This window comes from Triticum aestivum, chromosome 3B, assembly GCF_018294505.1.
Source record: "Triticum aestivum cultivar Chinese Spring chromosome 3B, IWGSC CS RefSeq v2.1, whole genome shotgun sequence".
In the NCBI taxonomy this organism is placed as follows: Eukaryota; Viridiplantae; Streptophyta; class Magnoliopsida; order Poales; family Poaceae; genus Triticum; species Triticum aestivum.
The window spans coordinates 489,491,500-489,513,858 of record NC_057801.1 but is presented as its reverse complement, the minus strand read 5'-3'; the positions used below and the strand labels follow the sequence as shown (position 1 = coordinate 489,513,858).

The window sequence follows — 22,359 nt, the reverse complement described above, 5'->3', positions numbered from 1 at the left end:
CCTCTAAAGTGCAGTTACGATAAGATTCCATCATCCTAAACCAAGCATCTTTCAAGTTTTCTCCTTGCCTTTGCTTGAAGTGAAGAACTTCAAACTCGGGAGACAAAGGAGTAGATAGAGAACTAGCCATAGTGACGAGCACACAAAAGACAAGCGAAAGAGAGAGGAGAACGGGAAAGAAAGGGAGAATAAAACGGCAAGGGTGAAGTGGGGGAGAGGAAAACGAGAGGCAAATGGCAAATAATGTAATGCGAGGGAGATGAGTTTGTGATGGGCACTTGGTATGTCTTGACTTGAGCGAAGACCTCCCCGGCAACGGCGCCAGAAATCCTTCTTGCTACCTCTTGAGCACCGCGTTGGTTTTCCTTGAAGAGGAAAGGGTGATGCAGCAAAGTAGCATAAGTATTTCCCTCGGTTTTTTAGAACCAAGGTATCAATCCAGTAGGAGGCTCCTCAAAAGTCCCACGCACCTACACAAACAAACAAGAACCTCACAACCAATGCAATAAAGGGGTTGTCAATCCCTTCATGGTAACCTGCAAAAGTGAGATCTGATAGAGATAGTAAGATAAGATAAATATTTTTGGTATTTTTATGATATAGATTGGAAAGTAAAAGATGCAAATAAAAGTAGATGGAAAACTTATATGATAAAAGATAGACCCAGGGGGGGCATAGGTTTCACTAGTGGCTTCTCTCGAGATAGCATAAGTATTATGGTGGGTGAACAAATTACTGTCGAGCAATTGATAGAAAAGTGCATAGTTATGAGATTATCTAGGCATGATCATGTATATAGGCATCACGCCTGTGACAAGTAGATCGAAACGATTCTGCATCTACTACTACTACTCCACACATCGACCGACTCCTGCCTGCATCTAGAGTATTAAGTTCAAGAAGAACAGAGTAACGCATTAAGAAAGATGACATGATGTAGAGGGATAAACTCATGCAATATGATGTAAACCCCATATTTTTATCCTCGATGGCAACAATACTATATGTGCCTTGCTGCCCCTGCTGTCACTGGGAAAGGACACCACAAGATTGAACCCAAAGCTAAGCACTTCTCCCATTGCAAGAAAGATCAATCTAGTAGGCCAAACCAAACTGATAATTCGAAGAGACTTGCAAAGATAACTTAATCACACATAAAAGAATTCAGAGGAGATTCAAATATTTCTCATAGATAAACTTGATCATAAACTCACAATTCATCGGATCTCGACAAACACACCGCAAGAAGAGTTACATCGAATAGATCTCCAAGAAGATCGAGGAGAACTTTGTATTGAGATTCAAAGAGAGAGAAGAAGCCATCTAGCTAATAACTATGGACCCGAAGGTCTTTGGTAAACTACTCACAACTCATCAGAGAGGCCTTGGAGATGATGTAGAGGCCCTCCATGGTCGATTCCCCCTCCAGCGGAGTGCCGGCGAAGGCTCCAAGATGGGATCTCACGGATACAGAAGGTTACGGTGGTGGAATTAGGTTTTCGTGGTGCTCCTCAATGTTTTCAGGGTACGGGAGTATATATAGGCAAAGAAGGTACGTCCGTGGAGCAACGAGGGTCCCACGAGGGTGGGGGGCGCACCGGGCACCCTCGTGGCCGCCTCGTTTGTTTCTTGACATCCACTCCAAGTCTCCTAGTTGGCATTTGTTCCAAAAAGATCTCTCCCAAAGGTTTGATTCCATTTGGACTCCGTTTGATACTCCTTTTCTTCGAAACACTGAAATAGGCAAAAAAACAGCAATTCGGGCTGGGCCTCCGGTTAGTAGGTTAGTCCCAAAAATGATATAAAAGTGTAAAGTAAAGCCCATAAACATCCAAAATAGGTAATATAATAGCTTGGAACGTATCAATTTCTCCTCACCGTGATAACGCCACGTTGTCCAGGCATCTTGAGTTTAAAATAAGCATAATGCGGGACTGCATTGAAACGGGCGAAGGTCGTTCGTCCGAGTAGTGCATGATAGCCACTTCGGAATGGAGCAATGTCGAAGATTAGCTCTTTGCTTCGTAAGTTATCGGGAGAGCCGAAGACGACGTCCAATGTTAGAGTGCCCGTGCAGCAGGCCTCTACACCTGGTATTACTCCTTTAAAGGTAGTGCTGCTTTGCTTGATTCTTGACGAGTCTATCCCCATCTTACGGACAGTGTCCTGATATATCAGATTGAGACTACTGCCGCCGTCCATGAGGACTTGTGTGAGGTGGTATCCGTCAATTATTGGGTCGAGCACTAAGGCAGCCGAGCCCCCGTGACGGATACTAGTCGGATGATCCCTGCGATCGAAGGTGATCGGACAGGCCGACCATTGGTTGAATTTAGGGGCGACAGGCTCTATAGCATACACGTCTCGGAATGCGCGTTTGCACTCCCTATTTGGGATATGAGTGACATAGATCATGTTCATTGTTTTGACCTCCGGTGGAAATTTCTTCTGTCCCCCCATATTTGGCTGGTGAGATTCATCCTCGTCTTTGCTTTGCGGTCCCTTCCCTTTGTGTTCGGCGTTGAGCTTGCCGGCTTGCTTGAAGACCCAACATTCTATGTTGGTATGATTGGCTGGTTTGTCAGGGGCCATGAATCTGGCAGGACCTTTCTAGAATTTTATCTAGGCTAGATGGACCATCTCTGCTGCCTTTAAGTGACCTTTTCCGTTGACCGGGTCTAGAGCCCCTAAATCCAGTGTTTACCGTTGTGTTGTTTGGGTTTCTTCATTGTTTCAACGTCTATTTTTATTGTGTTGTGGCTTTCCATTGCCATCCCTGACTTCGGATGTGCCAGGATCGCTTGTGCTGCTACGGGCCAACCAGCTGTCCTCTCCCGCGCAAAAGCAGGTCATGAGTGTAGTTAGGGTTGCCATTGTCTTTGGCTTTTCCTGGACTAGCTGTCTGGCTAGCCATTCGTCCTGGACACTATGTTTGAAAGTTGCTAAGGCTTCGGCGTCCGGACAGTCGACGATTTGGTTCTTCTTAGTGAGAAATCGGTTCCAAAGCTTACGGGCTGACTCTCCGGGTTGTTGGGTTATGTGACTTAGATCGTCTGCATCCGGAGGTCGGACATAGGTCCCTTGGAAATTGGCCCTGAAAGCGTCCTCAAGTTCTTCCCAGCTTCCAATGGAATTTTTGGGGAGGCTTTTCAGCCATTGCCGAGCTGGTCCTTTTAGCTTGAGGGGCAGGTATTTGATGGCGTGGAGATCGTCTCGGCGAGCCATGTGGATGTGAAGAATAAAGTCTTCTATCCAGACCGTAGAGTCTGTCGTTCTGTCGTATGCCTCGATATTCACGGGTTTAAACCCTTCTGGAAATTCATGATCCAGCACCTCCTCGGTGAAGCACAAGGGGTGCGCAGCACCCCTGCATTTGGCTGTGTCGTGGCGTGGGTCCGACTGTTGTAGTGTTCGGTGTTGGTTCTGAACTGGTAAGTGACCGACATATTTGGTTTGATGGCCCTGATCCTATGCGGGAACATGTTCCCTGGATCCGTAAATGGACCTGGTTCTGCTAGCCTTTTTGTCCAGGTCTTCACGTAAATCGTGTTTCTGGTTTTGGGTTGCGACCTCCTTTCCTTTATGGGGAGGGGGTGCAGTTTTCTATGCGGCGTTATTAGCCGCCCTGTCTCGACTACGAGGTGGTCGGCCTGGTTGATCGGCCATATTGTTATTCGGCGGTATGGGCGCAATAGCATCGTCATCAAATTCGGGCAGCAGTTTGCGTTTGGGGTAGCTCTTTGTTTGGTGATTGCCGCCGTATTTTTCCTCAGTGTCGAGCACTTCTTCCATTTATCATTGAGCGTATCCTATGCGGCTTTAAGCCGTTGCTTATGCTTCTTCAAGCTCCTGGCGGTGGCGAGAAGTCTCTGGTGGAGGTGTTCTTGTTCCAATTGTTTTTCCGGGATGATGAATGCATCGTCATCCAGACTGGTCTCCTCTTCGGGGGCAAGTTGATAATTGGAGTCTTCGGCATCGTTATGATCAGACAGGGGCCCCGGACTGTGTTTGCCGTCACCCTGCTCGTCCTGCTCCATTGCTGGGTCCGCGGTTTCTTCATTGTCTTCGGCGTCGTCCGGGGTGTTATTCCCTCTTGTGCCAGTATCGCTATTTTTACCATGGCGTGATTTAGAGCGGCACTGCTGACGTCGGTGTTTTGGGTGCTTCTTAGGAGGCTTATCCTCAACTGGATCCTTTTTGTCATCGCCATGATCTCCTTTGGGTGTATCCACCATATATATGTCGTATTAGGAGGTGGCTGTCCAGCGCCCTGTGGGCGGTGGTTTATGTTCTTCTCCGACATCGTCGTCCATACCGTCGATGTCTTCGGAGTCGAAATCAAGCATGTCGGTCAAATCGTCGATAGTGGCTATCAAGTGGGTGGTGGATGGGTAACGAAGTTCTTCGTCGTCCGCTTCCCACTCAAGTCGGACATAGTTCAGCCAAGAATCTCCTGACAAGGAGAGAGACTTTAATGAGTTTAACACATCACATCACCTAGGGGTGAGTGTTGGAAGATGTCCGCGGAGTTGAACTCTAAGATCGGCGCCCGGTCGATGGGTGCGGATACACGCGGTTCGGAGCCTATGGCCGGAGACGAGTCTGAGGTTCCGATGACACAGGCCTCGTTGGAGGTCAGATCCGTGTTTGGCTCTAGCGCCGCTGAGTCTGCGGCCTCCGTGGCGAGGTTGAGCTTCCCGTCCTTGGATGGCGCGCTCTGCTCTAGATCTAGGTCCAGAGCGATTACAGGCGCTATCTCCTGCACACAGTCTGATGACAGATTTATGTCACATTCATCGTGGCGGCAGGGCGCGGCTGTCATGGGCTCGAATCCGTCGAAGATCAAGTCTCCACGGATGTCGGCGGTGTAGTTCAAGCTTCCAAACCTGACCTGATGGTCAGGGGCGTAGCTGTCGATCTGCTCCAGATGGCCAAGCGAGTTGGCCCGCAGTGCGAAGCCGCTGAATACGAAAATCTGTCCGGGGACAAAAACTTCACTCTGGACTGCGTTATTGTAGATGATTGAAGGAGCCATCAAGGCTTACAGTGACGACACAGTGGAACTCTCAATGAAAGCACTAATGTCGGTGTCAAAACCGGCGGATCTCAGGTAGGGGGTTCCGAACTGTGCGTCTAAGGCTAAAGGTAACAGGAGGCGGGGGACACAATGTTTACCCAGATTCGGGCCCTCTCGATGGAGGTAATACCCTACTTCCTGCTTGATTGATCTTGATGATATGAGTATTACAAGAGTTGATCTACCACGAGATCGTAGAGGCTAAACCCTAGAAGCTAGCCTATGATTATGATTGTCCTTGTCCTATGGACTAAACCCTCCGGTTTATATAGACACCGGAGGAGGCTAGAGTTACACAGAGTCGGTTACAGAGAAAGAAATCTTCATATCCTAACTGCCAAGCTTGCCTTCCACGCAAAGGAGAGTCTCATCCGGACACGGGACAAAGTCTTCTATCTTGTATCTTCATAGCCTAACAGTCCGACATATGCATATAGCCCGGATGTCCGAGGACCCCTTAATCCGGGACTCCCTCAACGTGTCCAAACGCTCCTGTGTATGTTTAGGGGATGGATTTGCAAAGTCTGGTTGTAGATGGCTAAGTAGTTGTATTTTTCTTTTGAAACACAGTTGCAAAAGAAATCGTTGAAAAAAGAATTTAATCCTACAAAGCAAATAGTCCACGTAGAAAAATCATGACAGTCTATCCTCCAAAACTCATAAGTGATCCTTTGAATCAAGGGAATCAAATAGACTAACATCTTTTTTTTGGAACATAGGCTAACATTTTTATTAAATAAAGTTAAATAAACTGAATTCAATCTTGGCCCTCCAGTCTCCAATGAGAGCATGAGGATTTAGCGTCACCGTTTTCTGTTCCTTCAGCCCCAAATCCCTATCCCAAATTTCCAAGGAATCATGGCGCGCTGCTCGCCGCCGCTGCTGCGCCGCTTCTTCTGCTGCGCCGCCAAATCTGCCTCGGCCACATCCGCCGCCGCCAGCACCAAGAAGAAGAACATCGTCTTCTTGGGATCTCCCCAGGTACGACCTCCCGCAAACTCCCAGCGTCTAGTCCAGTGTCTCATTCGAGGATTCGGATCGCACCTTAGGTGGCTGCCTCGGTCCTGGACACGTTGTTGGCCGCGTCCAGCTCCCCCGATTCCGCATTCCAGGTCGCTGCCGTCGTGACGCAGCCGCCGGCCGCCAAGAACAGGGGGAGGAAGCTGTTGCCGTCGGCCGTCGCGCAGCTCGCGCTCGAGCGTGGGTTCCCTGGCGACCTCATCTTCACCCCCGAGCGCGCTGGGGAGGTGCTTTCTTCAGAACCGTTCTCCTAGTCTTCTCCACATCGAGGCTATTGTGGTGCAGCTCATAGTGGTTTGTCTTGCAATGCAGGAGTCCTTTCTGTCTGACTTGAAGGGGGTGAGACCAGAACTTTGCGTCACTGCTGCTTACGGGAACATTTTGCCACAGAGGTTTCTTGATATTCCACCGTGCGGTAAGTCCAGAAATCTGTCTGTCAAGTTGCCAGCATTGCCTTTGTTTTAGTTCAATTGCTGTGCTGCATGATGAACAATAATTACCTCACGTTCAAACAGTAATGCTAGTTCACTAGGAATCCAGCAACATTGGCTAGCGACTATTGTTTAATGAGATTTTGTTCTTGTACTTTTCTACTTAGTTCACTATACATGTTTGCTTGACTTTGGTAGTTTTGTTGCAGTGTCTCAAAACCAAATCAGGTCTTTTTGTGACTATTTCATACGGTATTGATACCGCACATTAACCATTTTTTTAGTGGTTGCAATAGTTATGGAATCCACCCATTCCCCAAATATCCACTCATATCAGCTCATTGCATGCTAGCATCATCATTCATAGGACTAGGAGAACTAATGGTATCGGAGAGTTGCCACCGATCAGTCGATGTCCATACACAACCATTATTAGTCAATACGTTTACAAATAATTTCAAATCAAGCTTTGTCCGATGATTCATGCTAGATCTGATTCTGCTCTGGTTCCCCACAAACCGAACTTCCAGCCGGTACCAGTCAAGCTTAGGGGAACCAGTGTTACTAACCATACCCTGCCAGAAAACAATATGTGGTACAATGAATTTTGCTACAAAAATGTTGTTTGGAAACTTTGAACCCTGATCATTTGTCACGTCTCCTTGTATACCAGGTACAATTAATATACACCCAAGTTTGTTGCCTCTATATCGCGGTGCAGCTCCTGTGCAGAGGGCATTGCAGGTTGTATGATGCACCTGTTACAGTTCTGAGCCAGTCAAATTATGACATATACCAAGTTATCAACTATGTCTGTAGGATGGTGTTGCAGAAACAGGTGTTTCCCTTGCATATACTGTCCGTGCCTTGGATGCAGGTCCAGTGATTGCTTGCGAAAGGTTTTCTGTCGATGAATTCATCAAGGTAGATAATATTTGTTCTTGTGCCAGTTTGAGGGACCATCTTGACTGCTATGCAAAAGCAGTTATGCAAGTCTTTGACACTGTCATATGTTTACTGAAATCATTTTGTGCTGATGCTAATAGTTAGAAAAATTGAGGCTTCTCGCTTGCTATTCATTATAAACTATAACCATCATTTCGGGATTCGTTTCTTGGTAATGAAAATAGATGCTCGTTGAATGAAAATAGTTCGAATGCACTATCATACTTTTAGTGTGGTGCCTGTCTGTTCGTGAGGACTGATCAACATTGGAAACTTTTCATGGGAGCACCATATTTAAACTGGCATGATGTGTTATTTGTTTGCTAATTTACTGGATGATGCTTTTGTGCAAGGGTTGGGTTAGTTCATGTTAGAAGCTGAAGATAATTTAAATTTCAGATGATGCTGTGCTGTTTGATTATCAGCTTTACATAATGTCTCGTTTGATAAATTTTTTATCATTTTGTTTGTAGGCACCAGAGCTGCTTGCTATACTATTCAATATAGGTATAAACTCAAACTGATCATATTCCATCACTAAAGATATGTATATATCTCTTCCATGGTCATTACATGGAGTTGGTCTTCCTACTGGTATACCTCTCCTAGATAGACTTGATTAGTTCATTACGCTTTACAATTCACAGAGAAACAGGTCGAATATTTTAACGACATTTTAGGATAATTTTGAGCTATTCGGACTTGGTAATTTTGAAGTTGTATTAATAGGGTCCAAGCTACTGCTGGATGAACTACCATCCGTTCTTGATGGTTCAGCTAAGCAAAAGGCAAAGCCACAAGATGACTCCAAAGCTACGCTGGCGCCCAAGGTAGTAATGGACAGGAGTGGCTACAAAGATATTTTTCTTATTTAATTGATGCAACTCAATTAAGTATTTTGATATGCAGATGGGTATAGAATTCCTCGGTACCAGTCTTTGTCAAAATTCACTAGGAAAAAAAAATCTAACATCAAGCGTGATGCTATAAAGTTAATCATCATTGACCGAAATAAATAATAAACAAGTTGCATGAGCTTTGTGAAACGTCCTGCTACAGTTTAGTTCATATGCGATGACTTGCGAAAATCCTTATCAAATTCACTGTTTGCTTCCAAGTGCAGGGGGAATTGCAAGCCCATATGTTGCATTCACCTGATCATTATACTCCACCCTGTGTTTCTAAAGTTCATCTGTAACTATACGATGTGTACTGAAGTTCTGTTAGGGCATATTTCTCCTTATATTAGTATTTATATGGTTGCAACTAGCATTCTTTTTAATTTGTTCCAATAATGCACTTGCTGAGACTGAAAACCCTGATCTATTGGCACTTCAAGCCAACTAATTTATTATGAAAACATCTGTTTCCAGATGAATTCAGACGAGTCCTGGCTGACATTTGACGAAGAAGCTAAAGTTCTTCATAACAAGGTGAGTTTTCTGATTCTTTAATTAATGTACTCATGGAAGCTATTGCCAACCAACTCTGGTAGGTGCGAGCATTTGCAGGATGGCCAGGAACCCGCGCAAAATTGCAACTTCTGAACCAAAATGGCGAACCCGATGTTCTAGACATCAAGGTTATCAGTACAAATGTTTCCACGTCATGTGACAAAGTTGGAGACGAAAACGAAATACTATTCTCAGGGAACTCGCTGCTCGTTCCTTGCAGTGGGTCAACTTGGCTTGAGGTATAACAATGACATTCTGCTTGTTTTGCTCATGGCCTTCTCAAATTTGTCTGTTGTCATGTGCATATTAGGTCTTGGAGCTTCAGCTACCTGGAAAGAAGGTAACCACGGCTCGGGACTTCTGGAATGGTTTGCGTGGTCAGAAGCTGTTAAAATCAACATAGAGGGAAATCTGCATTCATTTTGCAGCACATGTGCAAAGGATGCAAATGCCAAGACGGCCATATGCCGTGCTCAGTTTAGATGCATCTTGCAGGGTTAAAGGGCTGTTGACATTTATCCTTAGAGAAATCTGCAGGGGGGCAAAAAGATGGTCTTAATTTTTGTAAGGAAAATTATTTAGATTTTGTGCCTTCACTTTTTTTTTTGACAAATCAATAATTTTCCAGATTGTCATGCGTGTCTGTATTATTTCCAGTTCTAGTAAAAGGACAATGTTACCTTGAATGATGGAGACAGAATAAGTTGGTTTCACCATTCGAGAATTCAATCATGATTTGGCTGTGATTGTTAGGTTTCACAGACTGACAGTAGAAGCAATGAGGGGTGACAATGGCAAAGCATACATTCAAGAAGCCGATAACAAAACAGACAGCTCCAAACGGCACTGTTGTATTCAGTTCAATTAGTATGTTTTCTGGTAAAACTGCAGTAACCATTCACCTATTTAGAATCACAACAGGGACAACTTTCAACGGTAAGTTTGCTCAACAAATCTTACATTGAATTAGTACGCAAAACATCGACCTGAACAGAATGCTGCCAGATGTTACAACTGATAAATACAATGTGTGTATGAGTAGAACAGCAGATGTTGAAGTATACAGTGTTCAGCATTTTTAGCAAGGACTAACTTCATGTATTTGAATTCTGCCGCAGCTTCTCCATCCTTTCTCTCCATGACATCTTTTGCATTGCCATAACCTAACAGAACTTTGTTTCATTAGTATCTTTTGGCACACGCCGAAATAAACAAAATGCATGGAAGAGCTAGGGGGATTACTTCATCGCTAATGAGGGAACTGCTAGGTTGAGCTTCAACATCTTCAGCTTTCTTGCCTTCGCCATTGGTTTTAAGCTCATCCTCAGATGTTTCCGTATCAACATTTGAAGACATAGGTACACCAAACATAGCCTCATCATGTGCATCTCTGACTATGCTCTCATTCTTTGACTATGACATGCAAACGACGAGGCATATACAAGAAACGGCTGGTTAGGAACAAGTTGGAAAAAATATATAATATAGCATTGTAAATTCACTATTTTATAGCACAAGTACCTCCACCGTAGAAAGTCGGAAGCTCTTCCCTATGTGCTTAACAAGTGTAGCGTCATCATTAGCAACTAAAAAAGGAGAGCAGGGACAGATTAATTATGGGTCATCAGACAACAAATTTTGACATGCCAAATAAAGGTGTTGGTCGAATAGTTGACGTATTGCACTAGCTGTTGTAAATTATCGTTAATACACAGTATACTGTATTCTCATATTCTGGGTGCTCCAAACCTGTATATTAACCAAGTGTAGCGGCATCAACTCTATAGCAGACATACTATATTCTACTCCCTCCTTTCCTAAATATTTGTCTTTTTAGGGATTTCAAATGGACTACCACATACGGATGTATATAGACATATTTGTAGATTCACTCATTTTGCTCCGTATGTAGTCACTTGTTGAAATCTCTAGAAAGAAAAATATTTAGGAACCGAGGGAGTAGGTGTGATCCAAACCCATTCTCAACTTTACATCAATAAAACCATGATAGAACAATAGAACAAGAACAACTAAGTACACCATTTGGTCTCTTCACTGTGTGTGCAAATTGTAACCGAAGATGGCAAACTATACACTTTCTCAGATGGAATTATACATATTGTGATAATTATCCATAGTGCCTTCCTAGAGCAGAGTGCATCTTGCAACACAGGTAATAAAAGGTAAATCGATAAAAAAAAATGTGCTGATGAGAAATTTGGCTAGGGTGTGTAAACATAATTAACTTTTCATGTGGGAAATTTGCTATATCCTAGGGACTTGCAATGTGGGCTACACCTCTGAAGCACCGATACGAGGAAACTGGCGTGTTCCCGTCCGGAACGGCGCCGATATGGCTGACACGGTCACGATACGCTGCGCATATCGCCGGAGTATCATATTTTTTATTAAAAAATATATGCAAAAACACCGATACGGGCTGTTCACTGTCCATGATACGGGGGAAAACGTCCATCTCAGTAGAAGCCCAGTACCAAACCTAGCATCTGTCCCCCCCTCTCTTTTTCACTCTGTTCGCACGACGGGGGAGACGCACATGAGCGAGCCGCCGCCGCCACCTGCCTGGACTCGCCTCGCCGCCGCCGTCTGGACTTTCCTCGCCGCCGCCGTCTGGACTTTCCTCACCGCCGCCGCATAATGGCACTCGCCGCCTGTAGTGGCCGCCACCGCTGCCGCCGCCTGGAATCAGCTCGCTGCCCTGTTGACTCATCAAGCTGCTGCCTCGGCTGAATCAGTTTTCTCTGTCGCCGCCATCAGTCGCCACCCGCCAGCAAGTAAGTAGCTCCGGCGAATTCTGCTCCTCTCTAGTTGATCTATCCATTTATCTATTACTTGCTACTGCTTGTTAGTTGTTACTCCAAGCTGGAGTACGAATTCGGCTCTGCGTGGCTGGCTTGTGGCTGCTAGTAGAATATGTACATTGACGTTGCTCGCTGATGTTGCTGTGTTGCTGCTACTGCTTACAGCTTGCTGATGTTGCTGCTTGGTGCTTGCTACAGCTTGGCTGCTTGGTGCTTGCTATTGCTTTGCTGCTAGCCTGCTACTGCCTAGTGCCTACAGCTTGTTTATGTTACTGGTTGCAATTGCTTTGCTAATGTTTATGTTTCCACTTTTCATGCTTGTCTATCTCAAATTATCAAGTCTAATATTATGTGACTTATTTTCTATTTTGCATACACCATGAGGAGTAGAGGACCTGGATGGTCATTGAAGACTACTCCCTCCGTCCCAAAATATAAGAACGTTTTTGATACTATGCTAGTGCAAAAAACGTTCTTATATTTTTGGGACAGAGGGAGTAGAAAAGAAAAGAGGCCTGGAGGCAATCAGGCAACCAAGGGGCCGACATTTTGATCTCATCTCACACATTTTATTATGTTTGTTTTTATTACATGTCTTTTTATTAATTATTTATATATACTCGTCGCATTGCTGTATCTAGAAATTGCCGTATCCTGTGCCGCCGTATCGGTTTCGCCTTATCGGTGCTTCATAGGGCTACACCCTAAACTAGGATTACAAAATCCTAGGCTCCTACCAGAGCTTCATATTCAAGTACCCAGCCAATATGAACTTTCAAAAACTAATATTGGATCCATAGGTGGGTGTCTAAAATGGTACAAGAACTCGCTACATATAGAGGGGATAATCAATTCACTAAAAAAGACAGGAATCCTTATTGAATTCAAAGGCAGCCATAAGAAGCCTGACCTTCAACATCATTGTCATCTTCATCAAGTGGAGCATCTTTGTTGAATTCAAACCTCCCCCAACTCACAGTGGCAGTCCCAAGGGTGGAATCCTTCGAAGCTGTCAAACATTGAAAATAAACAATATAATCTTCAGAACAATGGAAAAAAAAACCAGCCATAAGGCACGAAGATCGTACACAACCTACAGAATAACTGTGTGTGCGCTGAACTACGAATTACTAGATGAATATAACAAAGGGGTTTCCCTAATGTATTTGAATAGCATTTTACTCATGCGTGCAATAGTTGATTTATTTCACAATCGACATATGAAGCACTACTGCAGGATCATGCACTGTACTCGCTCTATTGGGCATAATCCATGGAATGCCCATAAACAGGAAAAAAGAATGTGGCAATACCTGTCTCTGCAAGCTGAAGCTTCATTTTTGCTTTGACTCTCTCAGCAGGAGTCTGCAAGAACATCAACAGCTCATCACTCCAAAAATACCACAGGTAAACAATTGCACAGTAGTATTAAGTTACGAGGCAGTAATTGAAAGATGGAACCAACCATTCTATCGTATCCTTCAATGAGCCTTGAATAATCCACTTTACCGCCATCCGTACCGCCGCGCCCCTTCGAGCTATGACGGCTCTGGCCGCCGTCGTCGCGCCGCCGATCCCCATGCCTGTCACGCTGGCCCTCGGCATGTGAGATCCTGCCACTCCGGCGAGACGGCGAGCGCGACCTCGACCTAGACCGGTGGTGCGACGCCCTGCGGTCACCCCTCTCCCTCGACCTCGACCGGCGCCTCCGCTCCCTCGACCGGGACCTAGACCTTGACCGGCGCCGGCGCGAGCGAGAGGGGGACCTCGACCGCGGCCGAGGACGGGATGGGGACGGCGAGCGAGAACGACGGCGCTGGCGGGACGGGGCCTCGGGAGGCAGAGACGGCCTGGTGGGGGTGGGGCTGGCGCCGGCACGGACGAAGCCGGAGAGGAACGAGGAGGAGGAGGTGCTGCTGGGCTTGGATGAGAAGGAGGCAGGTTGGGGGTCGTCGGAGGAGAAGCCGAGACCCTGCTTGAAGCGGCGGGCGCCCTCGCCCTTGCGGTTGAGCTCGTCGTAGTACGCCGCCGCCTTCTCTTCCTCCATCCCGCTGGTCGGACGCCGGCGAGAGGGCTGGGTTTACTCTTTGTTCTTTTCTTCTCCTAGAGAGATGCTTGGGCTGGGCTCAAAACTAAAGGCGATAGGGCTTGGGCCCATACAGTGGGCTGGGTTTACTCTTTGCTTTTCGAAGACTCAAAGCCCAGCTCGCGCTTCGCGGCCGCGGCCCGCTCTCGTCTCCGAGTCGAACAAAGGTCAGGGAGAAGGAGAGGAGTAGGATCGGGACACCGGACCAGGAATAAATCAGGTAGCCACCTCCCTTGTACACAGGACGTAAATAAGTTTTGTTATCTTACTGGTGGCATCTCCGGTGCAAGAGCGGATCGACACGAGAACACGCCCGTCGATCAGCCATGTCGTCGTGCTGGTCGTCGGTGCTGGCCGTCCTCGGCGGCGCGGTGTCAGAAGAGGAGGCGCAGATGCGGGGCAGGTTGCTGGCCGTCAAGGAGGCCGTGGCGTCGGAGGCGGAGGCGGTTGAGAACCTAGAGGAGGAGGTGAAGGCCCTGGAGCGTGCCCTGGCCGCGGCGGAGACGGAGAGGGAGGCGGCCGAGGCGAGGAGGCGGGCAGCCGAGGAGCGCACGGGGAAGGCCGTGGCCGAGCTGCGGGCTGCGGAGGAGGAGCACGAGGGCCGAGTGGAGGAGCTGCTGCTGACGGCGGAGCAGTCGGACGCCGCGGACGCGCATCCGCGAGCGGGAGGAGATGATCAAGATTATCGCCGGCATCATCGAGACACCGAGCGATGAAAGGAAGCGGCCCTTGTTCTTTTAGTTAGCTTAACCATATTACGTTAATCAAGGTTGCTAAAGCAAGAGGAAGAGTTTAGGTACCTGCTACATACGGCTTCAGACATGGTATACTTTGAGGTGTTATTACATAAAAAATACTCCTGTAATTCAAGCAAAGTAATACCTCTGTTGCTAAATATAAAATGTTTTAGCAGTTTAAATTGAACTGTCAAAGCATCTTAATATTTACGAACAAAGGGTGGACTTGTTGCTCAATGTGATTATGTGAATCATCACCTAGAAACTCTCGCTTTTGAATGGATTACTAGAGGTTAAAGGCATAGTATCACCACCGCAAAATGTTAAAATTATGTGTCAAATATTATGTATGTGAATTGTGCTATGGTTGGATTTGTAATTAGCGAAAGGTTAGTTGTTTGAGTCGAACATGTGTAACCCGAGACTAATATAAGAGTACCGCGGGTAACCAAGTGACTAGGCATAAGTTGTAGACTAAGACAGATCACCAGAGGACGATCCAAGCGCCCATGGCAAGGGTGGCCGCACTGGCCATGGCGGGTTGTCGGAGCATAGTCTAACGGCATCGACAGGTTTATCGCCGATTGTACTATGTTGATTTAGTGGTACATGAGGAGCATTCATAGTCATGCCCGGGACGGATTCACGTTAACAAATTTCACTCTTGTGCTTGTACTTGTGTTATTGCTTGTCCTTGACGGATCGGCGTGCACCCTCGAACTATTCTAGCAAAAAAAAAAGTATTGTATAGCTATTGTAAGAGAATAGTTCATTATGGTAAAAGAAAACTAGGTTCCGGAGGATATATGTTTTTTTTGGAATTCCTGGAGGATATTTGGTTAACCGATAAACCTGCCATATCAATTATTTCCAAAAATGTAAAGTTTCACTCACAGACATCATGTTACTTTACCTAGAAATTTTAGGCAAAACTTTGATCGTGTTCATTTTCAGAGTGTCAATCTTTTTGGCACGCCTTCCAGGAATGTGTTTTCATGATGAAAGTTTGCAAGCTCTTAGAACATTTGTCAAAAAAATAAATCAAAATTTTAAAATATTTTTTACTGTTCTTTTTTTCGCGGGGTTTCTATGATGAAAGTTTGCAAGCTCTTAGAACATTTGTCAAAAAAAAAAACAGATTTTAAAAATATTTTTTACTGTTCACCCCATCTCATTTGAGCTCGGGCTGAGAAACTCCACTTCCTTTTGACCCACACTATAAGTCCAGTACATACATGTACCGCAGGCAAAGAAACAGAGGGATCACCTCATTCAAACCCTGAAAAAGGTGTCTGAATGAAAAAGGGGCCTGAACGACGAAAGCAGCTATTCTGAGGCCAATCTCATCTATGTTAGAGTATTATATATATAGCCATGTAACCTTTCGTATTTATCCTATTGTATAAGGGGTGTCCTGTGTATATTCCACATCTATACATGTATATATACTGGCCTATGGCCTCCTGAAAATACAAGTTGCATATTTCCTAACATGCTATTAGAGCTAGGTCAACTTTTTGCACGCTGCAACTCGTGCTATTGATCTCCATGGCCGTCGTCGCTGCCTTTTTCTCTCCACCGTAGCAGCCGGTCAATCCCAGGCGCTCCTCTCCTTCCCTGCAATCCCGCTGTCGTTCAACTCCCTCCCGTCCAGATCACGCCAGCTACAGGTCCTGCCCGCGATCGATCCAAATCAAGTCAGCACAGGAGCCTCCGTCCGCGATCGATCTTCCGCAACCGGCCTCATTTTTCGCCGCCCCTCGTCGGATCCGGCCGCTAGTCGCTAGTCTTCGTCGCCCTCGTGCGGTCCGTCCGCCTCTCACCGGAACCGGCCACCAGGTGGTCTTCGTCGCTTGCGTCCGATCCGGCCATCCCTCGCCGGATTTTGCCCCTGCTGCTGGTCTCTGCCACCCTTGCGGGATTCGGCCCCTGCTGCTGGCTCTCGTCCCATCCATCTGCTGCCGCCGCCGCGAGCGCTGACTGTGGATGATCGTCAGGACCCTCTGTCTGTACTGCTGTCTGCCCGGTGATTGCAAAAAAAATGTCTATACCGTCAGGCTATGTCGCAGTTCCTCGTTGTCCGTGATTTTTGGTGGCACTAACTACATCGAGTTTGTTGGCTTCATGCGCATTCATATGCGTGGCATTCGTCTTTGGGGCGTTCTTTCTCTTGAGGTTCGTTGTCCACCGTGTCCGGTTCCACCTGTGGCCCCTACTCCGCTGACGCCACCGGTTCTTGTTGCCGATGCTGATCAACCTGCGAAGGATGCAGCTAAGCTTGCACATGACGCTACCGTCCATGTTTATGATGCGCATGTTTCGACTTATGAGGAGGCTCTTTTAGACTTATCATGAGGCTCTTTCTGCTTACACTCAATGGCTTGATGAGGATGTCCGTGTCGTAGTTGTTCTCACTGCTAGTGTTCTGCCTCAGTTTGCCTCTGAGTTCTTGGGGCTCCCTACTGTATCTGAGATGTGGACCCGTCTCCGTCAGCGCTATCAGCCCTCTGGTGATGCCTTATATCTGTCTGTGGTCCGGCAGGAACATGCTCTTCAGCAGGGTGACTCCAGTGTTGACTATTTCTATGCTCAGAGTTCTGCTATTTGGCGTCAGCTTGATTCTCTCTACATAGCTGGTTGCCGTACTTGTCAGTGTTGCCAGGCTGTGCGGGTTGATTTGGAGTTTCATTGTGTCTACGAGTTCTTATCTCGGCTCCGTAAGGAGTTTGAGCCCCGGCGTGCTCAGTTGTTTGCTTGTGGTCGTATCTCCCTCATGGAGGCGCTTTCTGATATTCGTGCTGAGGAGACTCGCCTATGTGGTGCTGGTCTACTTGAGGTTCCCTCTGTGCTCGCTGCTCGAGTTCCTGTTATGTCGCCTGCTGCACCGACTCCATCCCGCTCCAGTGCTCCTCTGCTCTTGCCTACTCCTAAGGGTGGCCAGGGTAGGTCTCGTCCTCACTACGGCTATTGCAATATGGATGGTCATGTTGAGTATCAGTGCTTCCAGAAGAAGAAACACCTGCGTAAGGCACGATCGTCAGCTTCAGGGACTTCTTCTTCTACTTCGACATCTTCAGCCACAACCTTGACTGAGCAGGATATTCTGCGACTTAAGTGTCTACAGGTTCGGGTTCTCCTTCGACGGGTACTGCAGGTTCTCTGACTGATGCTTCCCGCACTGAGCAACCACCCTCTACACAGTCAGGTACATCCTCGTGGGTTCTGGACTCCGGAGCTTCTTTTCATATGTCTTCTCATTCTTCATTTGTCCTCTCTTAAATTGCTTGATTTTCCTGTTCATGTACTCACTGCTGATGGTACTCCTCTTTCTGTTGCTAGTCGAGGCAATCTTACCACACCCTCTTACTTTGTTCCTGATGTTGCTCATGTTCCTCGACTTACCATGAATATTTTTTTTGGTCAACTTACTGATTCTGGTTGTCGCGTCATCCTTGACGTTGACTCTTGTTCTATTCAGGATCGTCGAACGCACACTTTGGTTGGGGCTGGCCCTCGCCGCCATGACTCTCGGGGTCTTTGGGAGCTAGACTGGCTTCATGTTCATTCCGCTGCTACCACTATCGCCAGTCCATCTGCTTCTGTCGCTTCAGCTACCGGCTCCTTCTAGCAGTGGCATCATCGACTTGGTCGTCTTTGTGGGTCTCGCTTGTCGTCATTAGTTCGTCGAGGTCTTCTGGGGTCTGTCTCAGGAGATGTCTCTTTAGAGTGTCATGATTGTAGACTAGGAAAACAGATTCAGTTACCTTATCCTACTAGTGAATCGGTGTCTCAATGTCCTTTTGATTTAGTCCATTCTGATGTATGGGGTCCGGCTCCCTTCGCTTTGAAAGGGGGCCATCGATACTATATTATTTTCATAGATGATATCTCTCGTTACACTTGACTTTATTTTATGACTTCTCGCAGTGAGGTTCTTTCCATCTATAAGCGTTTTGCTGCCATGGTTCACACTCAGTTCTCTTTGCCTATCCGTGTGTCCCGTGCTGACTCCCCTGGTGAGTATATTTTCAAGATGTTGTGTGGTGTTCTTGCTGAGTAGGGCACTCTTCCTCAGTTTTCTTGTCCTGGTGCTCATGCTCAGAATGGCATGGCTGAGCGAAAGCATCGCCACCTTCTTGAGACGGCCCGTGCGTTGATGATCGCCACTTCTCTTCCACCTCATTTTTGGGCCCGGGCTATCTTCACCTCCACCTATCTCATCAACCTTCAACCGTCCGCTGCTCTCTAGGGTGGTGTTCCTTTCAAGCGTCTCTTTAATCGTTCTCACTACAAAAAAATACACTTTCGTGATGATACGTGTTTGTCACAGTAGGTCGCGTTTTCCGTCATGCATGTACATCCATGATGATTTTATGACAGAATCAAGATAGTCATACATGTGTTGTCGTAGAAGTGTTCCATGACATTACCAAAATTATCATCACGGAAGTGTCCACTTCCATGACGATAAATCGCGCGTCACAGAAGTGCTTTCGTCAAGGGTGACCGACACATGGCATCCACCGTAACGGAACGCCGTTAATCTATCGGGTCGGGTTTTGGATCCGATAACCCGTTAACAGCCCCGACCAATGGGGATTTTCCACGTGTAAAATCATCATTGGCTGGAGGAAACACGTGTCGGATCATCGCTGGGACAGATGTCATCCACTCATTGGACATAAGGCGCCTATGATACGTCGACATGTGGCACGGCTCAACAGAGGCCCATTCCTGTGAAAAGTCCGGCCCGTTTGACTTGGTCAAAAGGTGGCGGGCCGGCCCATGGAAAGCCTGTTAACGGCCTGTTCGCATATAGCCCATTTACAACCCGCTAACCCAAGGCCCGTTACGCCCTATTCGAATTAGGCCCAGTAGCGTCATCTGGCCCACCAATATGATTCTAGTCTGTTTTCACTTCTGGCCCATGTATGGCCCATGACGTCTTTCGGCCCATATGAGGCCCTATGTAACTCTTGACCTATTAATGGCTCGTGGTGAAACTGGCCCGTAATGAACAGTGTATCACTTTACACCCATTAACGGCTCGTGGTGAAACTGGCCCGTAAAGAACATTGTATCACTTTATACCCATTAACGGCTCGTTATTCCGTTGGGCCGTTTCTAGCCCATGTTATCTTTCGGCCTTCTCAGAGCCCATTTATTCTTGGGCTCATTTCCAGCATTCGTTTACTTACGGCCCGTTACTGTCATTTTCTGCTTGTGGGCCAAATTCAGCCCGTGGTTACAGTCAGCCCGTTTGTGGTCCGTTAATACGTTGGGCCGTTTTCATAGCGTCATCAAATACGGCCTATTAACGATGGCCCATTATGGTCAGCCCATGAACGGACGATTCCAACTCTAGCCCGTTTACGGCCAGAATGCGGTCTATTTGGCCCATGTTTGGCCAATCGATCATACGGCCCGTATAAGGCCCATTGATGATATGGCCCGTAGAAGGCCCATTGTTTCTACGGCCCGTATAAGGCCCATTGTTTCTATGGCCCATAGAAGGCCCACTATTTCTACGGCCCGTAGAAGGCCCACTGTTTCTACGGCCCGTAGGAGGCCCAGTGTCACTACAGTAAATATTAGCCCATGGTTATTGTGGCCTAGTTTTAAAAAATAGGTTATTGCAGCCACTAGCAAACCGCAGAAAAAGAACTGCACTGACTACAAGCAAACAAATAAACAAGACAACAAGGAAATAAATAAGCAAGCAACTTACACTAGGCTATCACGGCTATTACACATATTACATCCACTGGGCATCAAAGTTCGCCACCAGTGTAAATATAGGGAACACAACAGCATATAAACGCCGCAGCAAAACAAGTCCAGAACTGAAACCACTTCAGAAGAGCTCAAGAAACAATATCCTGGGTACCCGTAATGCTGGCAAGATGCTTAGCAAGCTTATTAACTTTCTCTTGTTTGGCGCTTAAGTCCTCCAGCGCTTGTTGTTGCACCAGAAAGTATGCATCTGAATTCTGCAGGGACTTCCTCAGTCCTTCAGCTTCCTGTCGCATAACATCTGATCGATGTCTTTCAACTTGAAGTTGAGACTCAAGAAGCCGAACTGATTCAGGCAATGAGTTCGAAGAGCTGGTGCCAGCAGTGGTAGCCAGTAACTCGAACACTACATCAAGACAGGACTTTGGGGTTGTCTTGGTGTCTTCAGTATAGTTTTTTTCAGCTTTCTTGGAGACCAACAGGGATGTCTCACTATCTTAAACCTTATCTGCATTACTTCCTTTACCATTGCATAACAGGGTACTCTTCTCCAATATTTTATCTGTGTTCTAAAAGAGAAACAAATAAACACATATCAGGTTTACAATGTAGTATATGAAACTCATTTTGGTAAACCAGTTCAGTAGTAAGGTGGACAGGATAACATCATGAAACAAACATATATCTATGTAGTATGGTCACTATATGGTCTATATCATTCTAGTTTATGTTGCCAAATCAAGATAGATACAGTTCGAATCATATCTATTTAAGACAAAGCAGCATAGACAGAATATAAGTGTGGGAAACTACACAGCAATAACAACACTTGTAATGTGCATGGCATGAGAACATAATTATTTATTCAATTGAAACTGAAATCAACATAGAGCAAGTTACAACAGCAAACAGCCAAACACGTTGAAGAAACAGGTTTAAAACATACCTGTTGCGCCATTGGAGTTTCAATTGCATCCTTCAAATTTGAAATTAGTTGGTATCAGTAAATACAGTGATGCAAGAGCATAGTATGAACCATAGCTACGGAACCTAACCTGAGAACAATTCTTCTTTTGCTTTAAGCGTTGACTTCGGGTTCGGAGTGGTGGTCCTCGTGATTTGGGCACTGCAGTTGCCTTACTAACTGCTCGTGTTTGGGTGCTCTGTGGTGGAGACGGTGTTGTGTCAACGGGAACTTGGTGTCTATCTCCTGGGGTTGGGGTTAGAAGGAGTGTAGCTGGTTCTCTGTCCAACTGGGTAGGGGTACAATCTGCATGAGTGTGGGTTATGTGTGGTGGGGCTGGTTCTTGGGCAAGTACAACCGTGGTTCTATCTGCATCGACAGGTAGCATGATCTTTTCTGAAGACCATGTTTGTACTCCCACAGATACCGCCATCACTCCCTCCAATTGAAATGGCTGATAAACAAGAAAAGTAATTGAATGTACAGACATTGTAAGATAGACAGGTGCAATGGATAGTAGGGAAGAAAACAGGGCATGAAATAATTCACATTTATGTTGTCTAAGCAAACAGAATAGCAGGACATAATTTCACATATATGATGGCTAATTAAACAGGATAGCATGACACAATTTCACATGTATGATGGCTAACTAAACAAGATAGAATGACATACTTCAAAATATGATGACTATGTAAACAGGATGACATGATATAACTATACGATGTGTCTATTAAAGTGGTTGGCATGCCATAAATCACAAACATGCCGAAACATGATGGCATGATATAATTCACGGATAGAATGACATAATTTAAAATATGATGACTATGTAAATAGGATGAGATGATATAACTATATTATGTCTTTAGAAAATGGGTTGGCATGCCATAATTCAGATACAAGTTGTCTATGTAAACATCATGGCATGAGATAATTCAAATATATGATTTATATACTAAGGAAGTGAGTAGAGGGCACTCGCATATATGGTGTGTCTTGAAATTCGGTTGGACTGGGGATATGACTCTGGCTCGAATGATGGAGATAGCCACCCGGTACGCTAACGGGGAAGAAGAGGATCGACTCC

General features: G+C 46.1%; 2 protein-coding genes across 2 annotated transcripts; one reads left to right on the top strand and one right to left on the bottom strand.

Annotated features, from left to right (window-relative positions):
* The first annotated feature begins 5,848 nt into the window (after positions 1-5,848).
* Positions 5,849-9,656, top strand: LOC123070534 (methionyl-tRNA formyltransferase). The gene is made up of 10 exons (XM_044493782.1): positions 5,849-6,058; positions 6,127-6,324; positions 6,410-6,512; positions 7,202-7,272; positions 7,348-7,452; positions 7,947-7,980; positions 8,203-8,303; positions 8,847-8,906; positions 8,969-9,166; positions 9,238-9,656. The coding sequence occupies exons 1-10, from the start codon at positions 5,936-5,938 to the stop codon at positions 9,328-9,330; spliced, it is 1,086 nt and encodes a 361-aa protein (XP_044349717.1). The 5' UTR covers positions 5,849-5,935; the 3' UTR covers positions 9,331-9,656.
* A 176-nt stretch (positions 9,657-9,832) lies between these two features.
* LOC123070535 (serine/arginine repetitive matrix protein 5) lies at positions 9,833-13,858 on the bottom strand. Its single transcript, XM_044493783.1, has 6 exons — positions 13,215-13,858; positions 13,063-13,114; positions 12,660-12,758; positions 10,449-10,513; positions 10,170-10,340; positions 9,833-10,090 (listed from the first exon to the last, which is right to left on the bottom strand). Exons 1-6 carry the CDS (start codon positions 13,794-13,796, stop codon positions 10,022-10,024), a joined length of 1,038 nt encoding a protein of 345 aa, XP_044349718.1. The 5' UTR covers positions 13,797-13,858; the 3' UTR covers positions 9,833-10,021.
* Between the last annotated feature and the right edge of the window lie 8,501 nt (positions 13,859-22,359).

Excerpts from the sequence above, each read along its gene's own strand:
- LOC123070535 (XM_044493783.1), bottom strand. The coding sequence starts at position 13,796 with ATGGAGGAAGAGAAGGCGGCGGCGTACTACGACGAGCTCAACCGCAAG. Across the intron at positions 13,115-13,214 it reads TTGAAGGATACGATAGAATG|ACTCCTGCTGAGAGAGTCAA; the intron begins GTTGGTTCCATC and ends ATGTTCTTGCAG. Across the intron at positions 10,091-10,169 it reads GTTCCCTCATTAGCGATGAA|GTTATGGCAATGCAAAAGAT; the intron begins GTAATCCCCCTA and ends AAGTTCTGTTAG.
- LOC123070534 (XM_044493782.1), top strand. The coding sequence starts at position 5,936 with ATGGCGCGCTGCTCGCCGCCGCTGCTGCGCCGCTTCTTCTGCTGCGCC. Across the intron at positions 6,513-7,201 it reads TCTTGATATTCCACCGTGCG|GTACAATTAATATACACCCA; the intron begins GTAAGTCCAGAA and ends CTTGTATACCAG. Across the intron at positions 9,167-9,237 it reads GTGGGTCAACTTGGCTTGAG|GTCTTGGAGCTTCAGCTACC; the intron begins GTATAACAATGA and ends TGTGCATATTAG.